At 38.8% G+C, this 14,233-nt stretch overlaps 1 protein-coding gene across 10 annotated transcripts in view; it reads left to right on the forward strand.

The window, feature by feature from the left end:
* shprh (SNF2 histone linker PHD RING helicase) overlaps nt 1-7,584 on the forward strand; it is an 86,977-nt gene extending 79,393 nt beyond the window's left edge. For 3 of the 10 annotated variants that reach the window (XM_059982230.1, XM_059982236.1, XM_059982237.1), the window contains 2 exons: nt 1,256-1,381; nt 2,100-6,148. In XM_059982230.1, the coding sequence (XP_059838213.1) occupies nt 1,256-1,355 (100 nt within the window). In that variant the 3' untranslated portion in view covers nt 1,356-1,381; nt 2,100-6,148. The other 7 variants (XR_009514401.1, XR_009514404.1, XM_059982234.1 and 4 more) reach the window with 6 other exon arrangements.
* The last annotated feature ends 6,649 nt before the right edge of the window (nt 7,585-14,233 follow it).

Below are 14,233 nucleotides of genomic sequence, written 5' to 3' on the forward strand. Positions count from 1 at the left end.
CAGAAGGTTTGTGGTAGGTTAAGATGACATCTGAGCTTAAAAGATGATTTTAAGAGTGCATAATTCATCTCCATGATCATCTTTTACATACTTCTGAAAGAATAGCTAGATCCTTGGTAAAGAAAAATAACATTTCCCAGTATCTAGTACTCGTTCAACATGGAATATTGAAGAAATGCTCTATGGTCATTCTTCACTGCTCAGCCTTATTTATTTGCTGTTTGTAGAAGATTGCCTTCTTTACAACTGTAACTGTGTCAAAGTACTATTTTGTCTGAAAGGTATAGTACATTCTGAAATTTTGAAGGACATTGTAATTAGAACATAGAATTGGACAGTACAGGTTCTTTGGCCTAAGATGCCTTGCTGACCATTTAACCTACTCCAAGATCACTATATCCCTTCCCTCCCACTCTGTATATAACCCTCTATTTTTCTATTATCCATGGCACTAGCTAAATGTCTTTTAAATATCCCTAATGTATCTGCTTCTACCACCACCCCTGGCAGTGCATTCCACGCAACTACCACTCTCTGTGTAAAACAGCCTACCTCTGACATCCCCTTAAACTTTCCTCCAATCACCTTAAAATTAATCACCCTTGCATTAGCTATTTCTGCCCTGGGAAAATACCTCTGGCTTTCTGGAATACACTTCTTCTGCTACCACCCTTGACCTTCTATGGGCAAGCCAATTCTAAATCCACACAGCCAAATTTCCTTGGATCCCATGCCTCCTGACTTTCCGAATGAGCCTATCATGGGAAACCTTGTCAAACACCTTATTAAAATCCATTTCCAGTGGATTCTGGTGAATTGGGCAATCAGTTGATCAGAGCAGCTGCTTATTTGGGACAACTCTTAAAGAACAAAAACTAATTGAGAAAATAGGTGTGATTCCCTTTGTTTATGTGGGGCACTGTGCCACTTAATTGGGACAGGAAATTCCTGCCAGTTTCTAACTAATGTTGGTTGCATGCAAATGTGTGGCCTTTAAGCACTGCACTGTGAAACAGTTTTGAAATGGTGTCATTTGCATGTGTTTGTGTTCAACAAGCAGTGATTTTTGTCACTGATAGTTGGCAAGATAAAAGCAGTAAGACAATTCAAAACTTTTTGCTTACTGCATCCAGTGCTCTATCTTCATCAATTTGCTTTGTATGTAATTTTCTTAGAAAGGAGTTTGATAATCAGACATTTAAAGTTTTTATATTATTTGGAAATTAATACATTTTTCTTTCTGATTGGTCTTTAGTCATAACAAGTCAGTAATTGTACAATCAGAAGCATCTGTGCTGACAGTGGGGGACCTAGCTGATCTCTTCTCTGAAGAAGAAAGGACTACAGATGGATGAAGGAAGATCACTACCTATGCACTAAGGTTATATTAAGAAGTATGAATTATGTATAGAAAAATATTCATTCTCCACCCAGACAACAATGAAACGGAAACAAAATGAACCATGAGTGAGATTGAATTAAGGCATAGGCATTGATTATTTGTTAATAATTCTGAATTTTAGAATGATGAATAAAATGGGGAATTTCAGCTTTCATGTTCAATACTGTGTGGTATGGCAAGATGAACAGTTAAACCTTGGGTTACAGTAGAGAGGCTCTGCAGTGAAACATTTGCTCCAAATTTTACCACTGTGGCTTCTGTACACTTCAGTTTGCCGTCGGTCCAGAGGTCATATGACATTTAACTATATAGGGGAGCAACAACTGGACCAGTAACAATTTAGTATTGGGAAAACAATGCAGGATTGAAGTGAAGGGTGAATTTAAACGTAAATCAAGTTTAGAAAGAAGTTGCATTAAAAAAGAGGGATGAGATAGAATGGAAAAATGCAAAGAAATATCTGTGCAACCAGGGAATGAGACTGCACAGTTACACTGAAACCAAAAAAGGAGAGCTTCTGTAATTCTACAATGAAGTTAGAAATTCCTGGAAACTCATGCAGGTTAGGCAGCATTTATGGAAAGAAAAAAAACATTAGTTTTGTGTCCTAAGGGTTCTTGACCTGAAATTAATTGTTTTGTTTTCCACAGAAGCTTCTTCAACAGTTTCCAGCATTTTATTTTATTTTATTTTTTAGAGATACAGCATGGTCGCAGGCCCAACGAGCCCACACTGCCCAATTACACTCATGGGACCAGATGACCTACTAACCCATATGTGTTTGGAATGTAGGAGGAAACCGGAGCACCGAGAGGAAAACCACATGGTCACGGAGAGAACATACAAACTCCTTACAATTAGTGGTGGAATTGAACCCAGGTCACTGGTGCTGTTACCATAGCCACCACACTACTGTGCCATCATTTTCACTTTTTATTCCACACTTGTCATATTTGATCACTATTGCAGAGCCGTTGTTAAAGGGATACGTGCACTAAAGAGTAAATAAATTAATGTTTTGTTGAATTTAATGAGTAGTTAATACATACAGCAAATATGCTTTTTCATGAATGTGGGGGAGATCTAAGGTGGAGAAGCAGTTTTAAGTGGAACTAGTGGCGAAATCAAGTTTCTGGACGTTCATGGTTAGTCATGCACTTCAACATTAGAGATTGCTGTGCCATTTATCCATAAATTGTAGCAAGTACTAATAACCTTTGATGTTATTTGCATTCAAACTCTTTTGATGGTTGCATTGTGTTAACCCTCTCAGCTGCAATGTTTCTGGTACAAAGAGCTAAATTGTTTTTTTCTCTTTCCCTGTTCTAATGAAGGGTACTGTACCTGAAACGCTAATGATTTTTTTTCTCCCCGTTGTTGCCACCTGATCTGCTGACTGGTTCCTGCACTTTTTGTTTTTAGTGCAGATTTCCACTCTTTGCAGGAGGAGTTGACAGAATTGTGGGTGGAATAAAATTAGATTAATGTACATGATTAATTTGCTTGTTGATTGGTATGCTGAAAAGCTGCTTCTGTATGCTGTACCTCTCTGACATTAAATACTGCCATTTTCTATCTTCATACTTTGGAATCTGCACATACCTATGACATCAGAATTTTTTGTCAGAGATATGTGGCTCTTGCAGATAGAAATCTTTTTGAAACTACTAAATTGATAATTGACTTTATATTTTTATAAGTTGATCTTTATGTAAAATGCCTTGGGGGAAAAAGTTGAACCTTGTCAATTGAATCACCAAGACTTCGAAGTTCGAAGTAAATTTATTATTAAAATATGTATATATAATCATATCCTACCCTGAGATTCATTTTCTTTGTACAGGCTTGGTTCAGCTGATCGTATTGTTTACTGTTCATCAGAAGTTTAATGCCACCCACCCCCTCCAGGGACAATATGGTGAAAGTACTACCCTGTGTCAGGTGTTTCAGGTATGAGGTTAAACTGAGGCTCACTCTGCCCTCACAAGTGGACTTCAAATATCCTGTGCAGTCTACCCAACGAATTATACAGCTGCAACATAACGTCCCAACTCCTGTACCCAAACTGGTGAAGGTCTAGCATGCTAAACATCTCCTTCACCATCCTGTTTACCTGTGATGCTGATTTCCACAAACCACGTGCTTGTATTCCTCAGTCCATCTGTTTCATTACTCTCCCTGGTGCCTAATCATACACATCATACACTTGTTGACTTTCCTAAATACAACAGCTGACCCTTATCTGTAATGAAATTTATTTGCCATTCCTTGGCCCACTTCTCTAACTGATCAAAATTCCCTTGTAACCTTCTTCATTATTAACAAATGGAGTTTGTTATTCTGAGCCCTACCTGTGCAAAATTGGTGTTTGGTTCTGAGATGTATGATCTGCCGAGTAGAATTTTTTCTTTGTACATTGCTATCATGTGATCTAGTTTCACTTTAACTGAGCAAAAGCCACTTGATACCCATTAACAGCTTCTCTCTTAAGCTAATTCTTCTGTAAATTTTTCTTTCTTTTCAGTCATACACTGTGTAATCATTCCAGCAATAATTTGTAAATTTCTGTTTTAGTAATTATATGTCCTGCTTAATATGTGGATATATTGATCAGGGCAAACCACTGAGGAATTGTGAGAGACAAGTATTTTTAAACCAATAAGGGCCTCCGTGGACAGAGCCAGGCAGGATGTCCACCTGCTTACCTAAGGAGAGCAACATGTTTCATTGCCAAGTACTAGTCCTGCAGTCATCAGACCATCACCTCACCACCGTGGATCATTGGATATGACTGGCATGAGCTCTGGTCACTCAAGGTTTAATTGCTAAGTTCTCATTTGGCTTCAGAGTTCTATCCAGTGGCCATCAATGATGTTGTTTAACTGGCATTTTAAGCAATAATTAGTCCTGAACTCCTCTGTGGTTCGGAAAAAAAAACTGAGTTTCATTCTGGGAGTATCATTTTGAAAGAAACAATATCAAAAATTCCATGTTTTTTATGTTTATTATTATTTAAAGCTTTAGGACATTTTTGTTTCAGGTGATACATTTGATTGAGAACAAATAAAGATTAAAATATTCATTAAAAAGTCAAATTTCTAACTTTCTGGCATGCTCTCTGATAATTGTTCAGTATGATTGATTGCTCAGTTGCTGGGTTCAAGGAATCCCCTATTGCAAATATCTAGCAGCAAGTAACATCGAAAGAAGCCTATAATGTTATATACCTAAGTTTTTCTGCAGTATTATAAGCAAAAGAAATTTCACTTCTTATTGTAAAGCCTGGAAAATTCAGTGGTGGTAAGTTCAGTACCAAAGCTTTCATTCTTACATGAGGAAAGGTCGGAATACATGTTATAAACCTGTTATTTTATTCTCCTTCATGATGTTACAAAGAGCCAATAGACAAATTCCCATATTCACATTTTTAAAATACAATCATCCCTGAGATTGCTATGTTCTTTGTCACATACATTTAACCCTACTAAAATTTAATTTTATAATATATATTAGGAAGAATTTACACACTCAATACATATTCAGACTAGCTTCAGAAAAGACTATCTTCAGATTGCTGTTTTGGATGAGATAGGAACATTTAGAATAGACTAGGGCAACATTTTTGGGTGATTAAAATGTTGGTGTTGATAAAGTTTGAGTGGTTGGGAGCTAGATGCTAATGAAATGTTGAATAAAAAAAACTTGCATTTTATGCAGAAATTTTTACATCAATACAGTGTTCCAACTGTGTTACAATCAATGAACTATTTTTCAATTATATGAAAATCAAAATTTTTAAAAACTGCAGATATTAGAAATCTAAAATAAAAAGGCATATAATGCTAGAACACATCAGATGCAGGTGAAACAGTTAATGTTTCAGTTTAAAGACTCCTTGTCAGAAGGTTTGGGAAGGAGAGAAGTTTATTAAGCTACAGGGAGGATTGTGGAGAAGGATGTCTTGGTGGAATGCAACACTAATTTGGAAGAAATAGCTGAATCACTACTTCAGCTGGAAAGACTGGGTCCCTGGATTGTGGGAAGAAAAGGGGTGATAAGTTTTGCATGACTTGCATTTCCTGTTCATTTCACTCCACAGATTCTGCCTGACTGCTGAGTTCCTCGAGCAGTATTTTTATATATTGAGGAAGATTAGGTGACATATAGAATTATTTCCAGTTATTTCAGATTGTATCAAGAGGACATTTATTGTTAATGATCAGCCAGTACCATCCGAAATGGCGGAAAGTATTGAGGGACTGTTTATCCCCACTGATATCAGATGATTTGAAGGTAAGCTTCCTTCTATTGAAAATTGTAAAATAAATTACTGCGAATACTAGGTGATTTTTCCTATTTTGCCAAACTAGCATCGGGAAGAATGTCATTCCTGGCAGGGTGCAGGTTGCAAAGCTGTACATGCAACTCAATTACAGCACCTGTGATCACGGATCAGGGTTCAATACCCACTGCTAATAGAAAGGTCTTTGTATGTTCTCCCTGTGACCAAGTGGACTTCCTCCGGGTACTCTGGTTCCCATATTCTACAGATTTACAGTTAGGGTTAGTGAGTTGGGAGCATGCTATTTTGGCACCTCAAGCGTGGCAACACTTGCAGACTGCCCTGCCCAGCCGTTGCTGGTATTGTTTGATGCAAGTTACATTTCCTGTATGTTTCAATGTAATGTGACAAATAAAGCTAATCTTTATCTAATTTGTATTATTAATACATATTATTTAATCTAATTGTTAGACACAAGAGACTGCAGATGTTGGAATTTGGAGCAACAAGGTGCTTTTGCTTTTCTGCAAAGGCTTGAATCCCCTCAGCCCAATCATCTCAGTGGATATGGGTTTAGGTTCAAGAGTGGCACGAGCATTAGCTACTTACAGCTGACATCAAGCTGTATGCCAGAAATGAAAGAGATGTTGACTCACCAATCCACCTGACAAGGGTATACAGCAGAGACATTGGGATGTCTCTTGGGCTGGAAAAGTGCAGCCGGATGGTAGTGAAAAGAGACAAACTCATCAAGACTGAAGGCCACATACCAGATGTACAGGACAGCTAAAAATATGTCTTTGGAATGTGGGAGGTAATTGGAAACCTATATGGTTATGGGAGGAACATTCAGGTTCCTACAAACAACAGTGGGAACAGAATCCAGATGAGAGGTCACCGGTTCTGAAAACGTTATGTTGAGCTCTATGCTACTGTGCTGCCCATACAACTACACTACTGTAGCTCCTCATTTACAGCAGATTTTACACAAGCTCTAAATTTATTGATCGTGCTTTATTGTTTCAACTCAAATTTTTAGCTGATCATGTTTCTGTAGCCAAAGAGTCTGCTACCAAATGAGCTTAAATTAATGCTGCTCTGGGATGTGAACATGTGAACTCACATCTCTGGTTCACTGTGCTTTGTTTTCACTTCAACTGTTAAGTGTGTGAATCAAGCTTACAACTCATTCACAGAGCTGTAAGCTTGAATCTTTTATGCATGTGCCCTCCCTGCTGCCAGGGTAAGTTCGTGCTCAATTCAGCAATTGGCAATTAGAAAGTATATGGGAACCTCTAGAAAAACTGGAGAACCAATTATAGCTATATAGGAAGTTCTCAAAAAACTACAGTCATTATGCATATAAGATCTTCATTTTCTCATTCCCCATATGCTTAATACAGTCCCATTATTTTACAATGAAAGCACATTGAAATGAGTCAGATGTTCAAAGCAGGACCTTCAAATAGAGACAATTTGTTAGAAAGATACTATTGGAAACCACTGTTGTCTTAATAATACTTTTTAGAAGATTTGACCTTTTTATTAAAGTTGTAACTAATTCATGTGTTTTTCACAGTATGTGGTGGCTTGTCCCTACTTACTGGCGGAAAGCAATATAGCTGTTAAGTTAATGGTTTTTCACTTTTCTCATATTTCATTGGCTAAGTATTAACACATTATCCATGATTGTACAACTGGTTTAGATAATCTAAGGAATTTCTCTTATTCCCACTATTAAAGTGGTGGCTTTTTCAGAGGCGCCATCTTTCTTTTCTTTTATCTTAGGCTTCTGACTGCTTTTCATTCATCTTAGCTTCATTTCTCAGCTCTTTATTTAGTTTGCTTAGTATTTGTATGTTAGCTTGTACTTTAAAATAAATGATTGTTAAGAATTTAAGACCGCTCGCCATTCTTGATCCGAAAATAAACATAGATCCACAATACTTTTTAAGAACCTCACATAATGATGTTTTTCAGCAATTATTCCAGACACAATGGTTCAGCAGCTTCTTCTAGAAATTGCCTAATAAGTAAAATTACCATTTTGCACTGGAAACTTGAGCACAGTTTAGCTATGATATGTCAGTACAATGTCACATGGCTGCAACTTACCCACTGATCCTTTCTCCAAGAGGTTTTCCAAGTTTGTTTGGTACAATATTTTTGAAGGGATTTGTCAGGCTAGAAGGTTATAGACTGGAATGTAAGATCAGATAGGATATCAGATTATAAAGGATGGCATATCCAATAAGGCAGGAGTCATTTGCTACTGCACTGAATTATCAGTTTGGGTACTTAACTACAAATCACTGGAGTGGAATTTGAACTCAAAATGGCTTCACTCAGAGACAAATTCAATTACACCTGATAGACTTGTTGAGTTTGTGAAAGTCACATTATCTGGTGCTGAGAGGAACAGAATTAAGATGTGAAAAACAAGCACATTTTAAGCTGCAGAGCTGGAGGTGGTGGGAAGAACAAAGGAAATGCCTACTGTAGGGTGTGGACTAAAGTAATCAAGGTAACAGGTAATTAGAAACAGGAAAAGAATCTATCTCCCTTCTATCTTTCAGTCCAGATGAAAAGTCTTAACTCAAACCATTGACTGCCCATTTCCCTCCATAGATCAAAGTCAAAGTAAATTTGTTTTCCAAGGATGTATATGTCACCATATAGTACCTTGAGATTCATTTTCTTGCAGGTGTTTGCTAAGTTCCTTCAGTGCTCTGTGTGTTGTACTAGATTCTAGTATCTGCAGACTCTAATGTCTTCATTATAGAATCATCAAGGCCATTTAGTGATGGATATTTATGTATGAACTTTCTCTTTTTGTGATTTTAATGGGCAAAAGTGCACAGATTCAACATTAACTGTCCCAGTGCAATGTTTCAATGTATGTGGCCTTGCCAGTAATTCCCATAAATAAATAAAATGCAACAGAGTGAGTGAGAGCACAAGAGAAATATAGCCAGTGGCACCTCTACACCTGCTCGTTAATGCAAATATCTAATCAGCCAATCATGTGGCAGCAACTCAATGCATAACAGCATGATGACGTGGTCAAGAGGTTCAGTTGTTCAGATCAAATGTCAGAATGGGGGAAAATGTGATCTAAGTGATTTTGGCAGTGGACTGATTGTTGGTGCCAAACGGGGTGATTTGATTATCTCTGGAACTGCTGATCTGGGATGTTCACACATAACAGTCTCTGGATTTTGCAGAGAATGGTGCAAAAAAAACGAAAACGTCCTGTGAGTGGCAGTTCTTTGGGTGTAAGCACTGCTTCATGAGAGAGGCCACAGGAAAATGGCCAGACTGGTCAAGCTGACAAGAAGGAGACAGTAACTCAAGTAACCAACAGTGATGTGCAGAAGAGCATCTCTGAATGCACAACACACAGAACCTTGAAGTAGACGGGCTACAGCAGCAGAAGACCATGAACACACACTCAGTGGCCACTTTATTAGGTTCAGGAGGCACCTAATGCAAATCAGGTGGCCACTGAGTTTATAGCCATATCTGTGGAGAGATAAAGGCAAAAAAGGGGACAGTTGTCTTCATTTCTCAGACATAAGGCTCATTGCCACATAATGCTGTAGCAGCAATTAATTTGATGTTACTAGAAAAAATACTACTTTCCCTCTCTCTCTTAATCTAGAACATAGATTGTATATTTTCCTCCATAGATGCTTTGTGTGTTGCTCTATTTCCAGTATCTGCAGTCTCTGGTGTCTACCTTATAGGAGAATCTTCACTTAAAAGGAGTTAAAGGAGGCGGCTTATCACCACTATGTCCTCAAGGCCATTTAGAGATGCCAGTAATTCCCATACTCAAATAAATAAAATGTCAGCAATGTGACTGAGAGCACAAGAGTAATAGATATTTTTAAAATATTTTGGGAGAAACTGAAATATGCCTCATTCTTTTTCTTTCATTTTAACTTTCATCTTTTACTTGGTTGTCCAACCGTAGTGTAAAAGAATGGAGGTTTCCTGCAGTTTGTGTGTATAGGCAAACTAGCTTACACATGCAGGGAACTTTGCAAGAGTTCTTTGTCTTTCACTGCTTATAAACACTTAGCAAACACAAATGTGAACTAATGTTCCACGGTGCAAAAAGAAAAACCTTGTAACATTCTTGTTTCAGCTGAGGGGTTCTGGTTCAGCTTCAACACAATGCTGACACAAAAGCTGTTTATGTCTGTCAGCATCCTCTCCCATGAATAAATCTAAGCAATGAATGAAGCAAATAATTTCCAGCAGTGAAGCTGGTCTGGAACTGTTTTGAAACATTGTGCTGGGACAGTTAATGTTGAATCTGTACACTGTCGGCCAATAAACATATATCAGTCCTTTGCAGCCAGCAGAGCAAAACATAACCATGCAGGAGAGATGTTGGTGACAACTTTAGTGTCCAAGGAATAAATCATCATTCAAAGGTGGCTTGGAAATACCCTCCATGCCAACTCCTGTTGGTGAACATCAGTTTGGCTTTGTCTTTCTGCTGCGGCTCTGGAAATCTGCTGTCAGCACTGGCTGACTAAACCAATGTCTTCATACCCACCAATGGAAAATCCGAGGTTGTGCATGGGGATTTAAATTTGCCAGCTCTTAACAGAGAGTGAAGAGCTAAATGCCCATGTACACCTGCCTGGTTATGATGTTACAAGGGTATTGGGAGGGGCCTGTGCTTCTGCTTGTCCTTGAGAACTCCTACCACCCCGTGAATGCACTCGTGGAAGGACAGGAGAAGAACTAGAATTAGAATCAGTTTTAATATCACTGGCATACATTCGAAAAAATTTATTTTTAGCAGAAGCAGCACAGTGCAATAAAAAACTATAAATTACAATTTGATATATATGTGTGTATGTATGTATTTTTACATATAATCTGGCCTGTAGTGAATTATTTAAACAAACAATGCTTAATCAACAACATATTTACAGTATTACTCAAATAAGACACACACATCTCTCTGCTTAGCTATAAGCTCCTACTCAATTGAGAATGCATCTCAACCAAAATATACAGATGTCTACTGCAGAATAAATTTCATATTGACCCATTCAGGCCTAAAGATTTAAATGCTGTGGAGGACTTGTGGGATAATGTCTTTCCTGACAGTGAGGATCAATCTGGAAGGTGAGACTTGTGGCTGTGGAACACTCTGTCTGTAGGGTCTCCTCTGTGGTGGACAGAGGGTTTCACTCTGACAGAAGTGGTCCTGACACCTCTGGACACCTTTCTTCACCTTCACTTTTCCTCTTCTAGTTTGCACATCTCGATCTTGGGAAGGTGCATTTAGGTCACTGGAGTATTCTCTTAACCCTTCCATTTCCCCTTTTATGATTTGATCTCTCCACTTGGTTTCCTCATCCACAACAGCTCCATTTTGCTTAATTTGCCTGATTAACCCTGATGAAGTGTTTTGACCCGAAACAACGATTGTTTACTTTTTTCCAAAGATGCTATCTGGCCTTCTGTTCCTCCGGCATTTTAATGTGTGTTGCTTAATTAACTTGCCATTCACATTCTGGTGTAAGCCACATTGCTTGTCTATTGTTCGTTTTCACATTGAAAATCTCAAGGCTACACAATCCTGTGTCACTGTCATCTTTTATCAGATTTTTCATCAATAGCGTGCAGATTAATGCTCTTTTTGAAACTGCAACTTGACTTTTTAGCTTTTTCTCTTTCATTTGCAGTACATTTACATTTGTCTGCCCAATATGTTAAACCATAAGACCATAGACAAAGGAGCAGAATTAGGCCATTTGACCCATCAAGTCTGCTCCACCATTTCATCATGGCTGATCCTGGATCCCACTCAACTCCATACATCCGCCTTCTCACCATATCCTTTGATGCCCTGGCCAATCAAGAAACTATCAACTTCTGCTTTAAATATACCCATGGACTTGGCCTCTACTGCAGTCTTTGGCAGAGCATTCCACAGATTCACTACTCCCTGGCTAAAAGAATTCCTTCTTACCTCTATTCTAAAAAGTTGTCCCTTAATTTTGAGGCTGTGCCCTCTAGTTCTGGATATCCCCACCAGAGGAAACATCCTCTCCACCTTCGCCCTATCTAGTCTTTTCAATGTTCAGTAGGTTTCAATGAGATCCCCCGCATACTTCTAAATTCTCGTGAGTATAAGCCCAAAGCTGCCAAACACTCCTCCTATGTTAACCCCTTCATTCCCAGAATAATCTTTGTGACCCTCCTCTGGACTCTCTCCAATGACAACACATCATTTCTAAGATATGGAGCCCAAAACTCGGCATGGACTAGAAGGGCCAAGATGGCCTGTTTCTGTGCTGTAATTGTTATATGGTTACATGGTTTATAAAACTGATGACAATACTCCAAGTGTGGCCTGGCCAGTGTCTTATAAAGCCTCAGCATTATTTTCTTGCTCTTATATTCCATTCCCCTTGAAATAAATGCCAACATTGCATTTGCCTTCATTACCACAGACTCAACCTGTAAATTAACCTTCTGGAAGTCTTGCATGAGGACTGCTAAGTCCCTTTGCACCTTTGATGTTTGTATGTGTCCTACGTAGTGGCACTGTTGTCTTTGAACCTGCATTGATCTGGTGTGCAAGTCCCTGCCTCAATGGTAACATAATTTGTTTTTGCATATTTTTTCACCTCTCTTTCTAAAGTTGTTAAAATTAACAACTTTTATTGTAGTCATCTTGTGTACAATATCTGTTTAGAAACCAGCTCCTGACAGAAACTCTCTCACTGGATTACCAACAACTTTCTTGTCTCAAGCGCATTTCTCAAAGTACAAGGTCAGGTGAGCATTCATTTTAAGAAGACAAGAGTATAAAAGCAAGGATCTAAAGTTCAAAAGTAAAATTTATTTTCAGAGTTCATACATGTCACCACATACCACCCTGAGATTCTTTTTCTGCAGGCATACTTAGCAAATTTACAGAACAGTAACTGTAACCAGGATCAATGAACAAGAAACTGTGCAAATGCAAATATAAATAAATAGCAATAAATAACAAGAACATGAAATAACAGGATAAAGAGATGTTAAGCTGAGACCATTGGTTGTGGGAACACCAGAAATAGAATGAGTGTAGTTATCTCCTTTTGTTCAAGAGCCTGATGGTTAAGGGTAGTAACTGTTCTTGAACCTGGTGATCTGAGTCCAGAGGCACCTGTACCTTCTACCTGATGGCAGCAGCGAGAAAAGAGCATGGCCTGGGTGGTGAGGATCTCTGATATTGGAGATTGCTTTTCTATGGTAACATTTCATGTAAATGTGCTCAATGGTTCAGGGTTGGGGGGGGGGGGGTTGTTACTTGTGATGTTCTGGGGCAAATCCACTACCTTTTTGTAAGATTTTCCACTCAGAGGTTCCCGTACTAGACCCTAGTGCAGCCAGTCAGAACATTTTCCACCACACATTTATGGAAGTATGCCAAGATTTCAGATGATATGCCAAATCTCTGCAGACTCCAGAGGAAGTAGAGGCATTGTCGTGCTTTCTTTGCAATTATATTTGTATGATGGGTTCAGGACAGGTCTTCTGAGATAGTGACACCCAGTAATTTGAAGTTACTGACCCTCTCTACTTTTGACCCTTTGGTGAGTACTGGCTGATGGAACCCTGGTTTCCCTCTCCTGAAGTCTACAATCAGTTTCTTGGTGTTATTGACATTGTTGCTGTAATTACACTGCTCAGCCATATTTTCAGGTCTCTCTCCTATATGCTAGTTCATCACCCCATTTGTTACAGCCCAATATCATGCTGAGGCTTTATAAGGTAGTAGTCAGACCACACATGTAGTATTATGACAAACGAGAAAATCTACAGATACTGGAAATCCAAAACAACACACACAAAATGCTGGAGGATCTCGACAGGCCAGGCAACATCTATGGAAAAGAGTAAACAGTCCTGATGAAGGGCCTTGGCCTGACATGCCAACTGTCTGCTCCTTTCCGTAGATGCTGCCTGGCGTGTTGAATCCTCCAGCATTTTGTGTGTGCTGCAGTGTTATGAGCTGCTTTGGACCCCTTATCCAAGAAAGGATTTGCTGGCATTGGAGAGGGTCCAGAGGAGATTTACAGGAATTATCCCAGGAATGAAAGGGTTAACATTTCAGGAGCATTTGATGGCTCTGGGCCTGTACTTGCTGGAGCTTAGAAGAATGAGTGAAGATCTTATTGAAACCTACTGAATATAGAAAAGCCTAGATAGAATGGATGTAGAGAGGATGTTTCTTGTAGTCTAGGACCGGAAGGCACAGAATCAGAATAGAAGGATAGCCATTGAGAAGAGAGATGAGGAGGAATTTCTTGAGCCAGAGGGTGGTGAATGTGGAATTCATTGTCACAGGTGCCTGTGGAGGCCACATTGTTAGATATATTTAAAGCAGGGGGTGATCAGTTCTTGATTAGTAAGGGTGTCAAAGGCTATGGGGAGAAGGCAGGAGAATGAGGCTGAAGGAAAATAAATCAGCCATGATTAAATTATGGAGCAGACACGATGGGCTGGAAGGTCTAATTCTGCTCCTATGT

This window comes from Hypanus sabinus, chromosome 10, assembly GCF_030144855.1.
Source record: "Hypanus sabinus isolate sHypSab1 chromosome 10, sHypSab1.hap1, whole genome shotgun sequence".
Classification (NCBI taxonomy): Eukaryota; Metazoa; Chordata; class Chondrichthyes; order Myliobatiformes; family Dasyatidae; genus Hypanus; species Hypanus sabinus.